The sequence below is a fragment of the Scleropages formosus genome, chromosome 12 (assembly GCF_900964775.1).
Source record: "Scleropages formosus chromosome 12, fSclFor1.1, whole genome shotgun sequence".
Lineage (NCBI taxonomy): Eukaryota > Metazoa > Chordata > Actinopteri > Osteoglossiformes > Osteoglossidae > Scleropages > Scleropages formosus.
Genome location: NC_041817.1, coordinates 13,132,040 through 13,157,018, shown reverse-complemented (window position 1 = coordinate 13,157,018; position 24,979 = coordinate 13,132,040). Strand labels below are relative to the sequence as shown.

The window sequence follows — 24,979 nt, the reverse complement described above, 5'->3', positions numbered from 1 at the left end:
TCAACTGGCCAATGAGCGTCGAGGTGGGCGGAGCTACAGGAAGGAACAGCGTCCAAATACAGCGCCGTACGGACGGCTTCAATTATTCTCAACTAAGGCAGCGCTGCGTGGACTTCGGGGACAGGACCTCCACGGGGTCTTCGGGCTACATTCCCATATTCCCAGCAGTCGGCTACTTCGCGTCGCAGACGGAGCTTTGCATATGGACTTTAACTTTGCTTGTTGTCATTTTCTTTAGACTTTAATTTGTCATATTAATTTTTTCCTTTGGCGCTGGGCGTTGGAGATGTTTTATTTCTAAGGAAATAAAGAGAATCCTGTGTTTTTCTTTTCTTTTTTCCCCAATCTGCTCCTGGCCTGGGCACCCATGCATATGGGCTGGCGAACACGGGGGGGACCGGGGATTACTCCGTGCACGCATCCGTGTTCCCAGGGGAGGAGAGCGGCCGCGCTGGGGGGGCTCCCGTGACCCCCTCGCACCTGACTCAGCCGTAGAAACAATTCACCTGTCTGTCTGAATGACACGCTTCTGCGCGCCCTTCTTCTTCCAACCTTTTTCGCAAAGTTGGATGTTTCCCCTTCCACAGATTGCCGTGGTCACTTAGAGAAGGCAGCGCACGCGTGGGACTGACCGCAGAACGGGTCTCCCTCCTACTGTGGGATTCTCTTTACGATCCTTTAGTGGTGCCCTTTCTCTGGGGTCGGGATTACGGAGCAGGCTGGTGTCACACACCGCCGCGCCCCCTCTCTCCACTCGGGTCCGCCTTTTTTTAATTTTTTTTTTTTTTTTTTTTAAATTTATTTTTATTTTTTTCACATTTCGGTGAAGGCGATCATGGGGCTCTGGACGTGGAGGTACTACCTCGGAGTTCTGGTCATTGCGTGCAAGGTGAACGTGCCCCGCGCCGTCATCCTGGAGTCCGTCTACTGGAACTCCACCAACAGCAAGTAAGTACAGCAGCAGGGCAGAGTGTCGCAGCCCGCCGTGCGCGCGCTCGCCTCGCGCTCGACGCGTGTGCGGCCTGAGAAAGGCCTTTTCTGTTCCGTTCCGTTCCGTTCTCTGTTCTGCGCTTTTGCGGTGCGCAGAACCGCGCGCGTTGCTCTCACATTAAGGGCACACGCTCGCAGCACCAGCTACAGTTACTGTGAAATACTCGGCTGCATCAAATCTGGGTAAAAGGCGTGAGTCACCTTGGCTTGGGTGGAAGCGTCCGGCGTTAATAATACTTATGCTGCTAGTACTACTACTGATAATAATAATAATAATAATGATACATCTAGCTGTGTAACACGTGGATCTTCTTGAATCTGTTTTCATGTCCAACTCTAAAATATGTGTTTTCCTGAGGTTGTGCCAGCGGAGAGAGAATAAACACGCGGACGAGTGGGACATGAGTAAGCATTATTTAGGGGGGACACGGGCTATTATTATTATTATTATTATTAGTTAGCGGCCTGTCAGGGGTCTTTTCCCGCAAAACTTCTTGTTTTGCTTTCTCAACAAGAGGGACCACACACTCGGTGTCATGGCCAAAGTGCGCAAATCAGTGTGACCGTGTTCGGGTACATGATCATGGTACACACAGTACAGTACACTGATGTTCAGTATATACAGTGTATAGGGATCGCAGGGCCACTGCTGGCTGATGAAACCCGGCACTGGAATTTGGAGAATGACTGAAAGTGCAATAAAAGTGAAGGTGCTTTATGTCATTATAAAGACTCACTCAGTACCGTTATTCTCACACGTGATGGTTACGGAGTAGAGCGCAGTGAATCCTCAACAACCCCCAAAACCTCAAACTATAGCCAAGCACAATTTTGTCTTAGCTTTTTAAAATATAATTAAAATTATAATTAATTAAAAAAAGTTCTTTAACCAGCAGTAGTACTGTATTGCTTTCCAATGCACTTTGTCTTCACAGATTATTTTAAAAAGTCACAATTATCACTTTATCACAAACGAACTACTGCGTTCATTGCTGTGAACACTACATAAAAGTTAATTTTCATTATTATTATTATTATTATTATTATTACTACAAATGTTTTAAGGGCTGTTGTGTTCATATGGATTTTGACTTATATAAAGTAGTAAAATCTTGTTTTCTGATTGCATAATAAAACAAAAGTGTATTTTATTAAATGGAAGATTGGCAAATACAGACAACATAAAAATGAGAGTGTTAAAGTTCCCTTTAAACAAAAATTGAAAATAAAACTGTTCAAATGAATAACAAATGCACAGATTTCATATGAATAAGTTAATTGCACTTTATTAGCAGAGCTAGAAATCAACCAGTTTTGAAAAGATTGATCCTGATATTTAAAATCCATGGAGACACTTAAAAATCCATAAGCACTGAATATAGCCAAAGACAAAACTGTCATTGCAATTCTTGACCACAGTCACCTAGGGCTAAAGCCAAGGTTTACAGCCTTGTAAATATGTCTACAAAGTGTTCGCATTTCCTCAGGCATAAACATCAGTCTCTAATAACTTTGGGCCCTCAGTTATAACTACAGTTGTGCATTTTAGTACCACCCTTCCTTTGGCCCGTACATTAATACTTATCAACATAGTAAAAAGTACATACTTTCTCTATATATACATATATATACACACATACACACATACCATATATATATATATATATGGTAAGTACACGGGACTTTGCACAGCGTTGGGACGGCTGGTAGTGTGGCGGTTGGAGCTGCTGCCTTTGGATTTGAAAAAGGTCGCGGGTTCGCTCCCACCTCCGGCTGTAGTACCCCTGAGCAAGGTTTTTACCCTAAATTGCTCCAGTAACATTACCCAGCTGTATAAATAGCTAAATAACTGTATGTAGACTAACATTCCTAAGTTGCTTTGGAGAAAAGTGTCAGCTAAGTGTAAGTGTATGGTGCTCAATGACTTTGTGGGATGAGTATGGCTAGCAGGGCCATACTGATGCGGAATGACGCCCACACACTACAGCACTGTACGGTGTGGTACTGCAGTCTTTAGCGTCCTCAGCAGGACATGCATTTTGTATCGAACAATGCGTAGTGGCCATTCACTTGGGTGCTCATAAATAGGGGAATAAATGTCTGCCATTCACTTTTTTGTGCCTGTTTGCCAAGTATTATTGAACCCCGGGTTCCCTTGATAGACTGTCGTCTGAACGGTAGTCCAAGGCGAGTCTCAGATACTTGCTTACGCAAACTGCTACACAGGGTACTAAGGAAGAAAGAACAGCTGTATTTTAGATCAACTTCTAAATAATGCTCTGTTCCCAGGTTTTGATTTGAATTGTTGTAAGGTCTTCGCTTGACAGAACAATGCGACTCGCTATGTGAACCCTGGAACGATCAACAGAAGAGGTGAAAATAGGAAATTCGCATTCCCTCGGTATAATGGAGCAGAAATAGAGCTGCAGGAGGACAGGAGAAATCATGAATTGAACATGTGGTGCGATGCTGCTTTGATTGATTATTGTACCACAGTTCTGCTGGCCCTTAGCGTTGGGGAGGGAGGAGATGTGGGTGATCTATCACTAAGGAGCGTAGTTAGTTTTCTGAAGTGCTGTCAGCAATTGCAGCAGCACATCGAATATGTATTTTACTACTTGTGGAAACAGTCGTGTTGGATTTTTTCTTTATTAGTAAAGTTACAAATGTAAAATTATTGATGTGTACAGATATTACTAACAATGCTGTTACATTTTGGTCTTTGTAAAATTTTTTAAATTATAAATATAGTTTAAATTTCAGTTTTATATGCGAAATTATACAGATTGTTTAACATTCCCCTTTACTGGAAAATGTCCGTTGGGACCAGTGTTAATGAGTATTTTAATATTTGCGTCATCTGTGTTACACGTTACGTGTTACGTGTCCGATCGGTTATAAAGTTTTAACATTTTTAACTTGCAAAAGTAACAACTCCTACCTCTATTGTTTATTATCTCTTCATGACACGGAGTTATGTTAACATTTAACAAACATTTAAAGCATGTTTTTCCTAATTGTTTAATCTCATTTGAGAAGATCCTAATGTAAGAAAACAGAGAAGGAAAAATCCTCGCATCCCGGAGGCAGGTTGACCACAAACGGTAACTTCTTTACCGCCCAGAAAGACGTTCGAGCCTCATAAGGAGCTCGCTGATGTCCGTGTGAGAAACAAGAGCCCGGCTGCTTCGGCAGTCCCGTCTAAAGAAAAGCAGCCCATTGCTCCGGCGAAGTTCATTAGGAGATTACATTGCATGCAAGACCTTTGTATCTGCCGTGTTGCGGAGACACTCGGATCCCGCGCGAATGAGTGACAAGGGCCCACAATACCCTGGAGGTAATACAAGGAGCAATCTGATTTGTTATGCACAGAGAAGCCCATTTTAATTTCTCTCCCTCTTTCTTCTCCCACCCCCTTCTCTCTTTTCTATTTAACAAGGGAGTTTAAAAGAAAAGAGGGAGTGTAGTAGGAAGTGAAATCCTCCCATTTTGTCGCACGTACAGAAAGGTAGCGTGAAAGAGACTGCTCCCATGGAAACTCGAAGAATAAACGTTGAGAAACAAGCCCGTATGCGAGGAGCGCTGAGCGGGAGAGTGGCAGCGGGGAAGTTGCAGGCGGTATTCTGCGCTAACAGGACAGGATTATAGGATGAAAGGCAGGGTCGGGGGTTCGCCGAGGGGAAGGAGGAGTGACCGTTTAGACAGTCCCCGGGATCGCGTTCTCATCCAGTGCAGGCTGGCCTGGAAGGACACCCAGCTACGCTATGTCCCGTTTCGCGTGCTCGTGCTCGTTAAGGACGGACACGCCGAATAAAAATTCTGCTTTTAATCTAGTATAGTCTCCTCCCAGAAATCTGTCCCGCATTTTCTCTCCTTTCTCTTCCGGGTGTGTGGTGGAACCCGGGGATATACTGAAAAGTGGCTCGACTGTGGCATTGTATCGTGCTGTTTTTCAGGAACCTACGTTGGCACGGCCACTTGAAAGAAAGATTTTAGGCTTTGTGGAACAGAACATGTAAAATGCAGTATTCTATCTATCTATCTATCTATCTATCTATTTTACTAAGTGCTGTTGAACTAAAAACCACATTTCCATTTCTTTAAGGTGGGAAAATTCTAACGTGTTCATGGATCCCCCAAAAGTCTCCGGTTTTCTTCAAAACTTGAAGGAAAACGCAAGAAAAAGCACTAGGATAACTGCAAGAGTATCGTAGTTGTTTGTCTTACCATTAATAGCATAATTATTTCAGGTGAGCTATGAAAGTCTATGAAAGACATGGTAATGATGACGACAGCGTCGATAATCAGCGTTTTGTCAGTCTTGCGCACTGCACTTTAAAACCTTCGATTTCACACTTTTATAAGTAAATTACCTTTTCGGTTTTAGCGTATTTAACTTTTTGCCACCCTCAGGAGCCATAATAATGGATGTAACCCAGAGAAATAACTCAGCGGCGGCGCACAGACGGCACCGAACGTTTGGAGAGGGCGCCCTTCGAACGGCGATGCTGTGAATGACCCGCTGAGTCTTTCTCGGCCGATACGCGCCGTCCTCGGTGCTCGTCGCCACATGCGGACGTTCCGCATAGCAGGCAGTTTATCTGCTCGAGCCGGGAAGTTGCGAGCGGAGTGGAAAAAGAGATACAAATTAGCACTGTGCGCTAAGGCCACATTCCATTAAGCACATGTTGGCTAAGCAAGGCATGGGCGTAATTATAGTAATATAAATAATAGTAATAGTCGTATCGGTTGGAATCCGTCAACGTCCGTCGGCAAGCAAGGCGATCCCTGCTCCTGGGATTGGATTGAATAGTCCATGTACGGAATGTACTTGTTAATGGCGGGGCGGCATCCTTTTGTGAGATCGGTGCCGTTCCTCCGGCTTTTGCTGCGTAACGGCTAGAAATGCCCGCGATCCCAACGAGGAACAGGATGAGCAGGAATTCGGTCGTTTCGTAAAGGCGGGCCTAGCGTTCTCGACGCCGATCCCGTTTTTTTCCGCTTATTCCGCCTGCGCTGTTCCGTATCCGCCTACCAGGGCACCGTGTGTGACGTGTCATCGGCTGCAATGTGGAGAAGGATCGCGGCGCACTTACTCGGTGACCTTGTCTCCTTCTTTGTTATATTTTAGTAGCAGAGGACGCTGATGGAGACAGCGGTAATCGTTCCCGGGGATGCTTGCGAGAGGCATGTTTTCAGTCGCTCGAGTTATTTTTTCGAGGTTCTCGCTTCTTTACTCCACAGCTGTCCCGTCGTTCACTTCTACTAGGTGCGTCTCCCTGAGAGTAACTTGGCTTTCTTGTCTTCGCGAGGTTGAATTTTGCGCACGTGTGCCACGGGGACGTATTTCGCATAGAGTCCGTCTCGATGCCGTGTCACGCGCATCCGCCGGCCTCCCCGACAGTCCTGACGTATCCATAGGGATGTCATTATTCTGCGCCGTCATCCGCGGCTCTCCCGGTATCCGCGGTGCCGTCTTTAGGGTGGGAAGGAACAGAAAAATCAGGCTCTTGCGAGGAAAGAATTCATGCGTAATTGTTTGAAGAAATGCGTATATGGATTGTTATTGATTTCTTCCCACCAGGTTTCACAGGAGATGAGTGGGTCTGAGGAATGACCGCTGCTTCATTGTCACCATTCACAGCAGCTTTTTCAGTCAGTGTTTAGCCGGTCAAATCTTTTTTGCGAATCTTGATTTTTAAAAAACGACAACAAAAAAGAAAAGCTTGATAAAAATTTGGAAACAGCCTCTGACATTTCCTTGACAACGGCTTAACAGCTGTAAACAATCGCCTGCATTTGTTTGCGGAGTTCTGAACCAGTATGAAATTTTAAGTACTGTGTCCTATTATTACGGACAGAATGACTGTGTCAGTGGAGGGAGGAAGTAGAGCTGCAGCTAATTTCTGCAAGGGAATATTATTTGCCAGGCAATGTGGTGGCAACAGCTCCCATCTTACAGCTACTGTTGTCAGTTGAGCTGATGCTGTATTGTTTACTATTAACGCCTGCTGCTTTGAAGCTGGTGTGTCTCTCTTGTTATTGGCCACGTTATTCTCTCGAATATTCCCATTATGACATCATATATAACCAACCAACCAATGTGAACAACCGCTTGTCCCGAGCGGGGTTGCGGAGAACAGGAGCCTATCCCGGAAACGCAGGGCGCAAGGCTGGAGGGGGCGGCGATGCACCCCGGACGGGACACCAGTCCACTGCAAGGCACCCCCAAGCGGGACTCAAATCCCCTACCCACCGCACAGGAGGCACCGGCCAAATCCACTGCGCCACCGCACCCCCCGCATCATGTACTTACTTTCTGACCCGCTTGTCCCATACGGGGTTGCAGGGAACCGGAGCCTAACCCAGCAACACAGGGCAAAAGGCCGGAGGGGGAGGGGACACACCCAGGACGGGACGCCAGTCCACCGCAAGGCACCCCAAGCGGGACTCGAATCCCAGACCCGCCGCACAGCAGGCACCGGCCAAATCTGCTGCGCCACCACACCCCCCACATCATGTATAGTGGATTTATTTATTTTTTTTACCTTTGTTCACACCAGAGTTAAATGCTGGCCATGTCATGGGCAGGAATTTAGTTGCTGTGCCCATTTATACTGACTTATAAGTGGGAAATGCACAGCAGTTTCTCATATTATCACACTGATGTGAACTGGGTCAATTAGCAGGGCTATTCTGTGTTAATTTAAATTTGTAAAAAATGTTTTTCATTGTAGGGGGTGCGGTGGCGTGGTGGGTTGGACCGGGTCCTGCTCTCCAGTAGGTCTGGGGTTCGAGTCCCGCCTGGGGTGCCTTGTGATGGACTGGCGTCCCGTCCTGGGTGTGTCCCCTCCCCCTCCGGCCTTACGCCCTATGCTGCTGGGTAGGCTCCGGTTCCCCGCGACCCCGTATGGGACAAGCGGTTCAGAAATGTGTGTGTTTTTCATTGTTTCCTGGTTTTTATCTCAGGAAAACAGCTGACTGGTTTCTTAGTGCAGGTAATAATGCCTGTTATTACATGTAATAGGTGTATTATACTAATGTGTAAGAATTCAGTGTTTCGCTGTTATGAACCTGTCTCTATATGCGGTGTTAAATTTTATAATTCAGACCTGTGGCGTTTCCCGTATGTCGGAGGTCAAACGCTAGGCCCTTTGGCGGTACGTGTTCCCTTACTGCAAGTCAGTATGTTTATTTTCTTTGCCTGCCACAGTGTCTGTGGAATTAGATGGACCTCAGGCATCGCTCTTGTTGAAGGACACCTGAAAGTGCCTTAGGCTCAGATTTTCCTTTTGACTGCATACACACAGTGCTCCTCTAGCAAGTGGGCACTAGTGAAGGATGTACTGTATGGGCTGATGGTAAGGATGAACATTTATTGCATGTATATGTACTGGTATTTAGCTTAGTTTGAACCTGTGTATGTTTGAAGTTTCACTGAATGTTTATCTTAGAAATAAGAAGTACTACTATATTTACGGTTTATATTTATCCCACTATTTAATTTACCAGTTTATTACTATATAAATGAACTGAAAAAAAAAACTGTAGTACTATTTACAGTCTTTATTTACCCCCCTAACAGTGAATATTCGTATGTTTCACTGCAGAAATATTTATTTGTTCGATTGTGGTCTGCTTTCTAAAATGTGAAAAATTCTGGGTTCCAAAGCACATCTGGCTGTATTAGATAATAAATAAACCAGGTGCAGTAAAGCAGCACATATCATTGTTTTCAGAGCTCTGTTGTAGTGTAATGCTTTCTCATTTTCTTCTTATAGCGGCTTTTATTTGTTCATTGAACTCAAATAATTAACATATTTAGTTTATATCTCATTAGCTCACTCAGAACACTGGCCCATCCAGAAATGTTTGCTCAAAGCCCAGTGTACAAAAAAAGGTATATACCGTACTTCCAGAAGCTGATGCAGTGATTTTTCCATACAGCCACTCTGGGCCAGCATGGTGGCATAACAGGTAGCGCAACACAAACTCCACGCAGACTGAGCAGATCGAATCTATGAACACATCACCCGCATTCCTGCGGGTTTCCTCCAGGTGCTCTGGTTTCCTCCCACAATTCAAGTCTATGTTTCCTGTAGTGCGTGAGTGTGTGTGTGTGTGTGTGTGTGTGGCTACCCTGTGATGGATGGGCGTTCTGTCCATTGCATGTCCCGCTTTGTGCCCTGTGCTTCCGGGACGGGATCTGAACCACTGCAGCGCTGCATTGCACATTGATTATTGATACTGAGTGATATAAAAGGTGGGATAACAAAGTATTCCAGTGTTCACACAGACCTAAAGGGATGTAACTTAAAAAGGAAAAAAAAAATACTGGATTGGAAGAAGTGCTGCAGGATGGTAGAAAAGAATCAATGTTTACGGTGCAAAAGGGGCAGGAAAAAGCCTGTTTAATGAGAACTAACTAGTAAAACAGGAGCCAACTAGAGGTAGGAGTTTTTCGCAGCTGGTCATGTGAGGTTTCTAATTAAAGAGGATACCATATGGTGTACTCTTAACAAGAGTAAATCTCCCTCTGTTGTATTTCATCTTAATTAAATCAGTGACATGTCTATACCCAAGGGTTAATCACGAGTTGTGCATATTTATGTGTTAATTTCACATTTGTGTGTGTGTGTTTTATTTTTTTTTACAGATTTCTCCCTGGACAAGGGTTGGTCTTATATCCCCAGATCGGAGACAAGATGGACATCGTGTGCCCGCGTGTGGACGGCGAATCGGGGCAGGGTGCGGAGCTGTACAAACTGTACATGGTCCAGCGTGCGCAGTTTGAATCGTGCACCATCACCAAGGCAGACACTCCGCTGCTGAACTGTGTGAAGCCGGACCAAGACGTCAAGTTCACGCTGAAGTTTCAGGAGTTCAGCCCCAACCTGTGGGGCCTGGAGTTTTTCCGAGGAAGAGACTACTACATTATCTGTGAGTAATGCTGTGCACGTGGTGGCCTCGCTCGTGAATTCCTTCTTTGTGCTCTTAGTCAGCTGAAAGGGATGTTTTTACCTTCATGGGTGGGAAAATGTCACAAGCATTATAGGTGTAAATCCCGTCAAAGGGGAGTGCAGTTATGAAACGGCACCATTATGCAGAGTACTGTGTCGTACTACTTAGGAAAAAGAAATGAAATATTCAATTATAAATGCATCCAGATGATTTGTAATTGTGTTTTAATTATTCTAACCCTGCAAGTCTCCTTGGGCAAAGATATCAGCTGGATAGATAGATAGATAGATAGATGAAGCATTTTTGCAGGTAAACTTATGTGCATAAATTATAAGAGTATCTAATAAAAAATCTTAGCAATTGTATGGATGCCCCCCACATATCATGTGTGATCCATACACCCGAAATCCTTAAATCCTTTTATCTCCTAGTTTATTGCATTGCTTTTTTGCTTCTGTTGTGTCGTTAGTGCAATGTCCTGGGAGCTGTTTTGTGGTTCCTGGTTGAACTGTAGTGTAGTGTGATTTGTTCGGAGGTACACAGTTAAGATGTTTGCCTGCTTAAGCATCATGTGTCAATTTCCATCTTATTTTAATCAGCCTATTACACAAAAGAAATAAGAAATAAACAACTTTGTGTTTTTGTGATCATGAACAGTAAATGCTTGGCGGATGCATTTACATTTACTTAGCAGACGCTTTTGTCCGAAGCGACTTCCAATGAACTCTATGTAGTGTTATCAGCCCATACACCTTATTCACCAAGGTGACTTACACTCCTAGATACCCTACTTACACTGGGTCACTCATCCATACATCAGTGGAACACACACACTCTCTCTGTGACACTCACACACTATGGGTGAACCTGAACAGCATGTCTTTGGAGTGTGGGAGGAAACCAGAGCACCCGGAGGAAACCCACGCAGGCACGGGGAGAACATGCACACTCCACACAGACTGAGCGGGGATCGAACCCATGTCCTCTCGCACCACCCAGGCGCTGTGAGACAGCAGCGCTACTGATGATGCAAAATATTACTGGTGAATTTATGTGCATTCTTGTTTTATATTATGTCAAAAATATCTGATATTGTGGGTTTTAATGCTCAAAACACATTACATAGTAGCAGTAGCATTTTTTCCACTTGTGATAAAATGAAATTAATCTCTTCATTAGTATAATTGTATAGTACACACAGCAGTCACACCTGAAATGAATTGAAATATTGCCAGATTTTAATAGCCGTTAACACCAATGCACCAGAAAAGCAAAAATTAAAAAAATCTGCAGAAATATTTTAAAACATGAAATGCTGATGACAGATTCAGTGAGGATTGCAATTTTTCTTAAAGATTTTATGTTTCGTTTCTGATCTGTACATTTGTTGATCTTTCGAGGTGACCCAAGACACCAATACTGCAATAGCGGTAGTGCAGGAAGAACATTGTCTTTATCTCTTTCTGATTGTTTCATCTGAACTAGTGGTTCAAGACCCGCCATTGAAATTAGATGAAATCTCATTTCTCCCTGTGTGCTAATGGAAAGGTATCAGAGACTGCACCGGGTCTTGGGGGATCTGCGGTACACAAGGAGGTTCTTCTCTCCTTCATTCCATTTGTGCTGCAGACCGTTGGGAAGTTGTATAAAACTGGACATTTCTGCCGTGAGCACGGTCTGCATAAATGCAACCCAGTAGCGTACTGACCCTTACCGAAGATATTAACTCTAGCAGTGGCATAGTGGTGCAGTGAGTAACGCTGGTGCTTCACAACTCCTGGGCTGTACTTCTGGATGTGGGTTCGAATTAGCCTCGGTCTGCGTGGAGTTTCTTTGCCCCCCCCCCCCATGTTCATTTGGATTTCTTCCCACAGTCCAAAAATACGTGGAAGGAGGCATACATTTCCGAACCCCTTACCTTTAAAACCATGCAAGTGGACGCAAAAAGTCCACATCTTGGCACTTACACTTATCAACTCTGTACATTTCAGAAAACAGTTGATGCTCGAAATGTACCTGGACTCTGTCTGCTGCACATCACGTACTACCCCTACCCACGACTAGGAGACGGCAGATACGCTGCGGGTACAGCGGCAGATAGGCGGTGCCATGGTGGCTCCCGGTGTACGCTCCACAGTGACCCCCAAGAGTGCTCGACCGCACAGTGATGTACTCCACTGCTGCTCTCTGCTGGTCCTTTACATGCTCTGCCTGTTCGTTGAGGACTCAGATGGGTTGCTGCCAGCCTACAGGCGTCCCCAAGGCTGAGCTGGAAGATGGATGGTGGAAGAACGAACTTGAAAATGCTGGGCAGTTTGAATGATTGTGGTCTGTGGGAAGAGCGACAGATTTTGCAAAATTTTCTTTGCAGTGTGGACATCCGGGAGTAGTCGTTTGGTTCAGATTTGCCCGAAAGGAAAAAAAAAAAAAAAAAAACTGAGTTATTTGGTAGTGGGAGAAGGGTTATAGATGCATTACATTTTCTTGCCAAACTGAAATTACTGTTGTTGCTGAAGTCAATAGTTGTTTTTGTGTTTGAATCATGCGGAGGTCTGCTCTTTACTTTCCCTTTTTAGCACGAAGCACTGCGTGTAGGAATCTGAAAGAAATAATTGCAAGGGAAAAAAAAAAATCTAATAAAACATACCAACATTTATGCAAAAGTGCATTTTTGCTGGCGTAAGAAAAATGGAAACGGTGTCTCCGTTTCCACAGTGGGTCCAGTTTTCGGTCCCGTTTGTAGTCGTATCAGCATCCCACTCGGACATTCTGATGGGTACACACACATGCACACACGCGCGCACATACACACGTAACGCGCAAGCCTCTTTTTAAAGCAGGATTTACATGGTTTGCTGAAAATCATCTGCTCTAATGCTTTTTGGCTCCATAAACAAGATTTTGGTACAGAGGCCCGGTGGGCTGTGGGGGTGGCCAGCGGGTGCCTCTGTCTTAGCACAGAGGTGAGGTGGGGTGACCGCAGGCTGGCAGCCAGCCATCCAGCAACTGAGCCCTCACTTCTCATTAGACCTGCTACTGAACTCATGAGCGGAGTGCGGGTTGCAGTGAGCGCGCGCCGCCACTAGGGGCAGTGGTGCGGAGCGCAGCGTCCGCTGGATGACCGCACCGGTGCAGGGATTTGTTTCGCCCGTTTAGTCGTTATGGAGACAGCTTGTAAATTCTATAGGGCTCGGACTATTCGCATGTTGTTGGCGTTATGCAGTATGTTTCGCATCTCGCTTTTCTCTGTCTTTACAGCAGTTTCGTGTCACTTGTGGAACGCACAACTTCCCGCCTTCCTCCCTGTGGGAGAACTACCTCCCAGCTGTAATGCCTTTAAGTTTGCGTTGCATAAAGCGCTCCGACATATTTTAACCGTTACGTTTCACTGTTGTGCTTGCCTCCGGAGAGCACATTGTCTTTTCTGTTCATTTTTTCCAAGTACGCCAAGGGAACCTGGGAGGTCATTTATACTGTTCAAACTAGGAGGTAGTATTACTCACTGTAATACCGTGTAGCAGTTACGCACTGACAGGCTTTAGAGCACCTCTGCTTCCCAAGGCTCTTCGTTTCAAGTATCTTTCTTAGGCATTCAGTTTGACCCTGCTCTTGGCATTCATCATTATGCTTAGTGAAATTCTAGTGCCGGATACTCAAGACGGTTGACTTCAGGGACGGAACGTAATGCCACTGCTGATCCACTCCGATTTACATTTGCGAAAGGTTTTGAGCCGTTATCAAATAAGTCGACAAAATGCGAACACCGACATTTGTTGTCGTTTGTCCGGTAGTTTGACCTGTGATCGGTTTCAACGTTTTCATTTTTTAATAAAAATGCTTGTACATTAAAGAATTATACATTTGCGGTATACTGACCTCAATACATGGAAGCATAACAGGGAGATGTGAGACAGAGGGTATGTGAAGTCATGAGAAAGATCAAGAAAGGTCAAACCTATGAAGGAGATTTTGCTCAGGTAGGATGGGTTCCAGTATGAAGCAAGGTGTCAAGGTGAGTTTTCTTTTGATGTTTATTTGATGCTATACATAAGACATCCGTGATGCTATACATAAGACATCCGTATCCTGCATTATATATTATTAATCTGTGAACATAACACATGGAGCGCAAACCAAGCAGCAGCATCAGCCATCATGACAAGAGAAGCGAGACCAGAATCTACGGGAGGAGTTGGGCGATGTAAAAGAGAATGGACAGACCGAGAGTTTTTACTCTTTTCTCCGCTGTATTTTCACATCTGTGAGGAAGATGTCAGTCTGTACTAAATCATGGCATGGCATAACTTATTTTGAGTGCCACCGGACCAACTGTATGGCTCCCAGAACAGCTCCGTGGTTGGCATCTATCCTCATCTCACCCCGTTTAGCTGTAATATAGATTAAAAAAGTATATCAAGAGTGCGTTTAAATTCTAGACATAAAGTTCCATAAAACATAGGGTTGTACAGCACAATTTTGCCGTCCTTTCAATGTTTTAACAATTCTTACTATGCTCAACGTCCTGTGGTCACAGATGACCATATTAAGAAAGGAAGCAAGTAGGATATACTGGTCCAATTCCAGTTTCAGCTTTGAATGTGATGTGTATTTCATATTAAACTATACATTCCTATAAGCCTGTGAGTGTGTGTGTGTGTGTTTTGTTACAATCTTCAGAAAAGCTCTAAGCTCTCAGAGCATTAAGACCATTTCAGAATATTGTTTGCCCTTCACTGTGTTCTTCACTATTCCAGTAATGGGTATTACCCTGTGCGGTTGCTTTGTTTGACCATCCCGAACATCATTCCACCAGTGTATACTGAAGTTTATTGTACCACACACGTAAGACATCAATGTCCTTTGTATACTGTGGTCGGCTTTAGCTTTGTGCGAGCGTCCCGGGCAATATCAACACCTCGTTTGCATGGCAGAGATGATGGTGTCTAATTCCAAGTGAGTCATACGGTGAGGATACACTACCACGGCATGTACGCGTGACATATACTGCACTGGCCCCTAAGTCTCCTTTTATTCCAGGCGAAGAGCAGTTAGTTTCAGAGTGTCGGTGATGAAACCCAAGGTATACGGAGTTGTGCTAAAATGATACAGATGTAGAAGGTCACAAATAACAAGTGAAAGAGAATACGTGTTATCAGCTCTCTGCATGTCTGTATGTCGTGAATAACTTTCCGCTTAGTTGAAAAAAAGGAAGTCTGGGCGCTTCTTTTGTTTGTCATGTGTATCTTTGCTATGCCAGCTGCAAAAAAAAAAAAAAAAAAAAAAAAGTGTTTTTCAGCTTCCATTGTGCTCAGCTGATTAGCAGCTCAGAGATGTGATATTTCCTCGTATCTGTTTGAACGTTCAGCTGATTTGTTCAGAAAACATCAGGGTGAAATGACGTTCGTGGGGGGAACCGCGCGTGTCCTGCTGCTCCTCTCCCTTCTCTCCCACCGGAACCGAGTGGCTCCCGGTTATTGCCGCTCTTCTGCTTTGCTCTGAGTGCTGACCCATGCTGATGACGGTTACTCTCTCCTCTTACTGCAGCCACATCTAACGGCACCCTGGAGGGGCTGGAGAACCAGGAGGGAGGTGTGTGTAAGACCAAATCCATGAAGATTATTATGAAAGTGGGCCAAAGTGAGTGCAGCCAGTGACAGCTTTCATATGTTCTTGTCTGCAGTGTGGGCTGGTCTCTTCCTACTTTTTCCTCTGCGCTTTAATCAATTTTTTACTTCCCTGCTTACTCTTAGCAGGTCTCCCGGGGTGTTATTTACGAACCGAGGAAGGTGATGCGCCGGCGATTCCTGCGAATAACTACATTTTCAGCGTTCTGCAGCGTGATCTTAGTGATCTTCTGAGTGTGATTTCCTCACGTCTACACACACACACATTTTCTGAACCGCTCGTCTCATACGGGGTCGCGGGGAACCGGAGCCTACCCGGTAACACAGGGCGTAAGGCCGGAGGGGGAGGGGACACACCCGGGACGGGACCCCAGTCCGTCGCAAGGCACCCCAAGCGGGACTCGAACCCCAGACCCACCCCAGTGTTCTTCAAATTAATTTTCACGTTCCCGAAACGGTGCTTAAAGCAATTAGTTGATTATGCAAAATCGCATCATCCCGTGCACAAAGAAACCTACTTAAAAACTATGTAAACAGCCCTCAAAATCAAACAAACCCATCTATGTGACACACAGTTTATTGCTCACATCAATAGCCCACGCTAAGCCACAATTTCGCATTGCTGGGGCAGCGTAGAACCAAATCGTACCCTCAGAATTCAGCACTTTTATACTTTTATACATTACTATCATTATTGTTCTTATTTTTCAAGTTTGGTACGCACGTAAAGTTCAAGTGGTAGGAGTTGTGTGTTCGCAGCGCTGAGCTGTGCCTGCAGTCTTTTGGCAGAAGTTCTACATCCTCAGCAGTGTGAGTGTCAGGAAGGCACGCTGCGTTTTTAATTCTGCGGAACAAGCGTATGATTCTCATAAATGAGTTATAATGTTTCTTCTCCGTGCGCGTATCGTTCTGAGCGCTTTTGTTTGCGGGTGGGCTGCGGCGTTCCGTGTTTTTGCGTGCCGCGCTGCATTCGTGACTTAGTTGAGGCAGAGAGGTGTGCGTGGTGTGTGTGTGTGTGTGTGCGTGTGTGTGCGTGTGTGTGCGTGCGTTTGTGTCGCTGTTAGCTCACGGTCTACACGTGTGATTGGGTTGCCGTGCGTGCTCTTCAGCTTCTGTCGTATTTCAGCGTGACATACGGGCATCTCTCTTCCAGCTCGACTACACATAGATGCAGAGGTTATTTTCAGCTCAAACTACTTCCTATGATACCTCTGCTACTTCTTGTAATACCTCTCTTGCTGTGTTGCATCTTGTAGTTTAAGACTAAGAGATGCTCCTGTGCACCTGTTCATAATAAATTAGTTGCTTGCTGATTATTAATATGATGTCTCACTTGTCCTATCCATAAACAAGTATGGTTAATACTAGAGAACTGCTGAGGAATTGTAATAAGCAGCAAGGTGCATAGTGTTATTAAAAATAATGCGGATGTATAAATGTACGCAAAATGAACGAAACGCGCGTGTGCGACTAATGAGATCGTACGTTATTATCATTCTTCCAGGTGCCAATGATCCATTATCGCCCAAAGATTATCCTACTCGGCATCCACCCAAGCACCGCCAGGGGTTGGGGAAGGACAATCCCAGAAAAACAAACAATTCAATGGACAAACATGGTGTGTACGCACTGAGGCCGTTTGGAGCGCCGGCGCTGAAATATTATGTGGTAGCACGTGTGTGTGTGTGTGTGTGTGTGTGTGTGTGTGTGTGTGTGTGTGTGTGTGTGTGCGCGCCCCAGACTTTTTCATGAATTTCATAGTTCATAACTGTGTTTCTCTGTAAGAGTATATCTTTCTTCACTTTATTTTGACTAATGCAATGTAGCTCCAAGTGTTTTAAAGATACACTACCATGAGCTAACTGTAGAAACCTCTGACTTTGAAGTAAGAAAAAATTAAAGTTGTAGGAGTTTTACGAAATTATGGTACAAAAAAACGAAAAGAAGCCCTAAAGCCAGATGACCATGCACGATCCCCTATAACCCGAGCTTGCATGACCCTGCACGCTCCTGCATAGCCACGCATGTTCTACGTGGTCCTACGTGAACCCACGTGAGCTCATCTAATCCCACACGAGCACTAATGAACTGACCTCCCCAACAGATGCCTCGCAACGGGAAGCTGAGACCAGTGGGAAGGGCGGGAAGTCGCCTACCGTCATCGGATCAGAGGTGGCACTTTTTGTAGGCATCGCATCCGGTAGTGTGATCTTCATTGTCATCATCGTCATGCTGGTGTTGCTGTTGCTAAAGTACCGGCGGCGGCACCGCAAGCACTCTGCCCAGCACGCGGCCACTCTGTCCCTCAGCTCCCTTGCCACGCCCAAGAGAGGCAGCGGTGGCAACAACAATGGCTCAGAGCCCAGTGACATCATCATCCCTCTCAGAACTGCTGACAGCGTCTTTTGCCCGCACTACGAGAAAGTGAGCGGGGACTACGGCCACCCTGTCTACATTGTGCAGGAGATGCCCCCCCAGAGCCCTGCCAACATCTACTACAAGGTGTGAGTGCTGGAATCATTGTCAGTGTTGTTTGTCTGCTTTTAGTATTGTAATATTATAAGTATAAAAATTCTGGAAACCTTGCACTCCCGGGTTGGGGCTCCACGCTGTAGCTCCTTGTGCGCACCCTGAGACTGCATGACGTCACGCCTGGCCGGAGAAGAAGCGTTGCGAGGAGCTTTGGATGAACAGAGCAAAGAAAGGACACTGCAGTAGAGACTGGACCAAATTCTGGATGAGCTGCTCACTCTGGGATTACCAACGACAGTCGTTTCTTGCCCTGGAAAGGAAATAAAGAGGGACAAAATGACCTCGTTAATAATGGCCAATAATGCGTAAATATAGCTGATATTTTCAGAAAGTTTCGGGGGTTCAAAATGAGGGGAGGAAATGTTAATGGAGAGAAATTCCTAGACATTGATGAAGGCTACCTGAAGCAGGACATAACCCACCCGCCCATTTAGTCTTTATCAGCCTCAAGTTCCATTTTCCTTTATTGTCTGTCGCCTATTTTTAGCATAATGATTCTCAATGTTTTCGCTGAAGGTCTAAAATGATTGTTTTTCCGTTGTTCTTCTTTGATTTTAGTATACTTTATTTGTAGATTTGTGTTAAAGTCTGGACATTTGTTTTACATATTTAGACCTGAACCCTAGAAGAAAAGAGATGAGTTATGAGAGACAAGGGGGAGGTGGGGAAACCTGAAGGAGAACATTCCCAATGCACTAAGCTCCTGGGTACAGCATGTGATGCACAAGGGGGTGGTACTTGAACAGACTAGGGCAACTCTTCTCTTCTCTTCTCTTCTCTTCTCTTCTCTTCTGAGGAGGTGGAAGACGAGCAGGCTTCTTCTCCAGCTTTTGGAGCTAGCTGTACTGGCGGTGACGATGGGGACTTCTTCATCAAAGCTAAGCTCCAGCTGGGCTCATAACACACTCTAGATCGCTCCATGACAAAGCTGCACATGACACAGAGCTAACCCCGTGTAGCTCCTGAGGGTTTTTCTCTGATGGATAGACACCTGTTGAGGTCCAGGCAATAAGACCAGAAGCTGCCTTCCCACCATTGTACAAACCCCGTTGTGAGAACGTGAGCTGCTGCTGAAGCAGGCCCAGGTACTGCGCTACGCTGTGTGTGCAGCTGGTCTGGTGCTCTCATCGATGCTTAAAGCACAGGAACATCAGGTGCAAAGTCACTGTGTTCTTTCCTTTTCTCTGCTTTTCTCTGGTTTTATGAAACACTTTAAGGAAAATGTACCTTTTAAAGGGAGACCTGATGAAAAAGAAAAAGAAAAAAAAAAAAAAACTTATGAAGAAGAGTTATTTATTAAAGATCCATAGAGCACAGGTGTGAGATCTGAGTGACGTATGAAAAATTTAATAATATATTATGATAAATGCACATTATGCAAACTCGTACTTGCTTCTTTCTCGATTCACTTTTTATTCCCATCTAACATTCTTAGCATTCTATGCTGCCTTTTTTACAAACACAGGGCTGGATGTGGGGAGTGTCAACTTGCTGTACTGTTGTCGGGAAATTATTTGCCATCCAAAAAGTGCAGAAAATAATTTGAGAGCAGGGGTCACGCAGACGGTATACCTGACCCAACGATATCGTTGGTCTCGGACTCTGCAGCATATCTCATCCTACTTTGTAGCATTTCTGAGTGGACTGTGGAAAAATGCACAAGTTCCTCTTCGGGAATTTGTTTCGGTGTGCGTGAGTGCGTTTGTTTGTATACCTCCTCTTCAGTAAGACAAATTAAATGCAACTATTTTTATATGAGTAATGAAATTTTCTTTTTTTATTCCTCTCATGTTACTAAACGACACAATTCTTTGATATTGTGTGAAATAAAATAAAATTAATGTACAGAAAACTGAAGGCACTTCAGTCAGCGATTTGCTAATGTTTGCTTGAAAAACGTGGTCATATCATCCCTCCCTCATTCCACAGCTGAGAACACTAAGAAGCCAAGCCTTGTGGTACCTCAGCCCGCTGTTTGGCCTGAGGCTGCAAAATCTGCATATATGCAATTTTTATTTATTTTGTAATGAATAAAAACCTAAACCCAAGGAAAGTGTTCTTAAACGATAACGATATGCCAATATTAGTCAATCTGGTATTTTTGTATTTCTGCAACAGTTACAATTCTGGTATTGTAATTCTGAAACAGTTGTAAGCTAAACTGTGATCAACATTTAAAACAAGATACGCAACAATGGAAAAAAAAAAAAAAAAAATCTGGGAGGCTTTTTTAAAATCACTGTTTAGTTGCTGTCCAATTTGGGCAGAATACGACAATCTTAGTTTCTTTAAATCTGAAGTCATTACCCAGCTAATACATAATAGTCTCGAAAACCTAAACTGAATTAACATTGTGAAATTAGTAAATTACCAAGAAAGTTGTGGCACTGTTGTGTATTAGCCAGGAAATGCTTCTTCAGACTATTGTAAAATGCCTTTCTTGTACGGTCAACCCGTGGTCACTTGACTATAATTTGCACCGTACACAATATTTAAAATACTGTAAATATATCGAAGTTTGTATTGTATATGGAATCTGGGTTGTTGCGATAGCCTTATTCAAGTTTTTACAAAACAAAATTAAATAAAAAGACTATAAATAAGAGTGAAACAACCCTTTTTTGGTAAAAAATTGTATGTAAATATTTAAAACATACCATATAAAAAGTTTTTTAATGAACTCTTAAAATGTTTTATATAAATTAGTTTCTTTTTGCAACGTATTTTAGCTAGAGCTTGTTGGAAAGCCACCCATTCTCCATTTTGCACTGTTTCATTAATTTGGCTGAACAATTGAAAAATGTTGCCAAACTGACTGCTGCATATTTTGTCACTGGTGTGTACTCTAAATATTTATTTGTTTAGGCTTTTTTTTAGTTTTGTCCAGTTTTTACATTTCCCCAGTATTATTACTGAGTTGTACATTTGTCTTTTGGTTTTGTGTAGTAATATGTTGTTCTTGGTTTTATTGCAGACTTCAACCCTAATCTACATTTGGAACACTTATGAAAAATTTACACACATTCCACCTGTCTGTTATAAACTGAAATGGATTTTTAATAAAATATTTTTCCTATGGAGATTGTCTCCGTGTTGGTTTGAATCTCACCTCTAATCATATCTGCTATATGCTATTGTTTGCACATTAAATTTACCGAATTATACAGTGTAAATTATTGTAAAATCATTTATTCAAAGTGACATACAATTTTATTAATTCAAACAGTGAGTGATATATCCAAATTACGGTTGTTAACAATTCTCATGGATCCTCTATAAACTGTAGATGTTTCACAATCCAGTGTATGGCTAATATACGTGGGGCTTAAGAAATGTGTCTTCATATTGATATTCACATACCTCTTAATATTACAGAACACTTTCTGAATGCTTTTGTTTTGAACAAAGGCTTACCAGGGAGGTTTATGAATGAATGCTTGATTGTTACACCTACGTTTGCTAGAGTTAACAATTGTTAAATAAAGTCAAATTAATGAGGCAACTTGATGGGTACTTGAATCATGCTAAAAACGATAGTTTTCAGTTTTTGCGTGTTCTGACAGTTTATTGAAATCCGTACACAGAAGAACACTATTGTCGACAAATTGTCATTCAGTTGTGCAGATGTGATGCAGAAATAAAGGTTTAAACAGAGAACATTTTATGTCCGTAAGATATTATTGGACACCGGAGCCAACGGCGAGTCTCCACTGTGTAAAGAAATGTACAGTATCGTATATATCCATGCAAACTTTCTGCCTGTAGAACTTAACAGTGGAGGAATCCTGGGTAAAAAGAATCTGTATCTTATTCACACACATACAAGCACATACACACAGACATTCAATCTTGAAAATAAATATAAATATGCTTTTTTCTGCTTTACCGCTAATAGGTGGACACACACAACAGCATAACTAAACGTGTCTCTTGTTTATAGCATTTGAGAGAAAACATCTCATTAATATTTGTTTCATTATTCATAAAAACTGGCTCTAGCTGTTTCCTCGATGAAGAGCAGCCAGTGATCAAAGTGAATCAGTGTTATTTTCAGTTTGTGTAGTTTGGTTGAGCATGACTTAATCAAAGCTGACGAGATTCAATTCCACTTCGTGGAACACTATTTCATTCCCATTGTTGTAATTATAGGCCAAGGGTTTTGCATATATAAATATAAATTGACAAATTAGCCTTTTGCTACAGTGATTAAAGAACAATAATCATAGGTTGAAGTATTGTGATAGCGAGGCCTGTTTTTCTCGGAAGAGAGGGAGAAACACGCAGCCCTGTCCACCTTCAGCTGGTGGTCCAAGTAAATTCCACACAAGTGCTCTACCACAGCAGTGTTTTTGCAGCTTCTGCCTTCAATCCCTAAATTATATGCAGGTCAACATGCTGCTGTGCGTTTATTCATTTCAGATTTGAATACTAATAACTCCGCGTAGCTGAAGTACAGAATCCTTGTTGAATTCTCTGCCGACGAATCTTGGTTTCTGACTCCTGAGGGAAATACCTTGCTTGCTCTTTGGTCCCTGCGCTTGGATTTTTACCTTGTTTCGAAGTCCTTGAATCTGTACCTTAATCTTCCAAGAGCTGGTTGCTCTCTCCTTCTTTAAACGGCCCCTACGTCACATCTACCCGTGCCCTGCGAGTCATACCCTGCCCTAATACACGCTCAGGTGAGTTGCCATGATTTCTCCATCTCTACCTTCCCATGTTCAGGTCTCAGCCAGCCAGCGCAGGCCATAAACTCCTTGCCTTGTCTGTATGAAGCATGCAGCCTACTGTAAATGGCCCAGGCCGTTGCACAGTGAAATGGAGCGTGTGTCCGCATTTGAAAGGAAAACAAAAGGAACATGGTACTCGTGGCAGTACGCAAATATCACCCCAGTAGAGTTTGTTTTGTCTTGCCCGCTGAACAGGCCAATATTCATGATGAGAAGGACTCGTAATACAAAGAAACACATTCTGTGTTTTTTGTTTATTTCTCGAGCTGCTGAAAGGTAATCTACCCATGGCGATGAGTCCGAGGGTATGAAACAAACAGCTGAAAGTCCAGGGATTTCAAGAGGAATCAATATGATACCCATCACTGAGTTGGAGGCCGTGTGAGGCTTCGGGGCAGGTGGACAGTACATATGCTGGAGGGAATTTGTGTGAAAACACAGCTTTCCATGTATACATGGACAATCAGAAAAATGCATATTATCAAAATGAGGAACGTTCCAGTTCTTAGTAACAGATTGCGAAATTACTCACAAATACAAATACATTTTAAGATAGTTTTCATTCTCTGAAAACAAATTCCTGAAGCTTTCATGAAGCAATCTTTTCCCAAGTTTCAGACCCAGCTACACCAGGCTGTGGATTTTTGAAGAAGGCATCAAACTGTATACTTTGGTATGGGCACATCTGTTTGGTCAAAAAAAGGGTTTGCAGTCATGCCTTTAGAAGTTGCAACAGAGGCTGCTGGCTGTACTAAGGCAAGATAAATATTAAGTATAGCTGAAATACATACGAGGGGGTGCAGTAGCACAGCGTGTTTGGCCAGGGCCCGATCTCTGGTGGGTCTGGGGTTCGAGTCCTGCTTGGGGTGCCTTGTGATGGACTGGTGTCCCGTCCTGGGTGTGTCCCCTCCCCCTCCAGTCTTGTGCCCTGTGTTGCCGGGTTAGGCTCTGGTTTGCCGTGACCCCGCTCGGGGCAAGTGGGTTCAGGCTGTGTGTGTGTGAGAAATACATATAGCCATAATGGGTGAGTGATAGAACAGGGAACTTCAGCAGGGCTTTCTGGCCACTCTGAGCTTTTGTGATCCTAGATCTCAATGACAACAATACAATCACATGGGAGAAGAGGGAAGCTATTAAATTACTATCTGGCCAATGAAACCAGCACTAGTCAATGACAGGTGAGGAAATGATGAGTTGAGAGGTGCAGAGTGCTTAGAGAGAAGATGTGCTGAGATAGTGACAGGCTCCTGTATGAAAGAGTCTGGTTTGAAAAAGGCACCTCTTCAAAGACTTAAAGAGACATAGTGCTTAAAGTATTTGGGGCACAGTTGCATGTGATCTGGGATAGTGGGCTGTGTAGTGGTAAGGGCTGTTGTCTTGCAACCTGAGGGTTAGACAAAGCTATATAAAGAATAATAAGTAATTTACCATGGAACCCTAAGCATGGTTTTATGACATATACTATTTTTGAGGATGACTGGTACCAGGAGCACTGGTCACTGTGGAAAATCCCGTGGGAGGACAGTCCGTACAAGCAACAGGTACCATCTGCTCGGATGACGGTTTGCTACCTGGTGTCACCAACGTTCAAAAAAACAGCAACAAAAAATTATAACAGATCAAACACAAAAGGAGTCCTAACAATCTTTACAGGATAAGAGAAAGGTAGAGAACTGCTTGACATAAAGTTCAGTAAGGATCATACGTGAAACCCTGCTGGGTGTTCTGCTCCTGTCACCGTGGTTACCATGGAGACAAGAAGTCATGGCTTAGAGTATGGGTTCTGGGAGGGCTGAAAGGGTGGAACTGAGGGGGCTGTCTTTGTTCAGAATTGATGTGCCACCTTCCAGTCCTCTACCTCCATTCTGGTCCTGTGTAAAACCCCATGGGTTTCACTGTCCAAGAGCCATCTTCCAGTCTTGCCCCCTGCTCCTTCTGCACAAGAGCTCACACTTTGCCTGAAAGTAATAATTTCCCCACTCTCCCAGTAGAGTCTTACCCCTGTACACCAGCCATATCCATGTCATGTGACCCTTCCTTTGTATTTGGTCTTTTCACTGAAGGGGTTAGATAGGACAACAATACCGCTGCAACTAAGCAAAACATGTATACTGTAATTACAAATTATTTCCTACTGTTTGCCAG

At 43.8% G+C, this 24,979-nt stretch overlaps 1 protein-coding gene across 1 annotated transcript; it reads left to right on the top strand.

Moving 5' to 3' along the window:
- Positions 1 to 770: 770 nt before the first annotated feature.
- LOC108938388 (ephrin-B2a-like) lies at positions 771 to 18,618 on the top strand. Its single transcript, XM_018758934.2, has 5 exons — positions 771 to 948; positions 9,647 to 9,930; positions 15,496 to 15,588; positions 17,080 to 17,193; positions 17,680 to 18,618. Exons 1-5 carry the CDS (start codon positions 836 to 838, stop codon positions 18,081 to 18,083), a joined length of 1,008 nt encoding a protein of 335 aa, XP_018614450.1. The 5' UTR covers positions 771 to 835; the 3' UTR covers positions 18,084 to 18,618.
- Positions 18,619 to 24,979: the final 6,361 nt, after the last annotated feature.

Coding starts and splice junctions, on each gene's coding strand:
- LOC108938388 (XM_018758934.2), top strand. CDS start 836: ATGGGGCTCTGGACGTGGAGGTACTACCTCGGAGTTCTGGTCATTGCG. Junction 9,931..15,495: donor AAGAGACTACTACATTATCT/GTGAGTAATGCT, acceptor CTCTTACTGCAG/CCACATCTAACGGCACCCTG. Junction 17,194..17,679: donor CAATTCAATGGACAAACATG/GTGTGTACGCAC, acceptor CCTCCCCAACAG/ATGCCTCGCAACGGGAAGCT.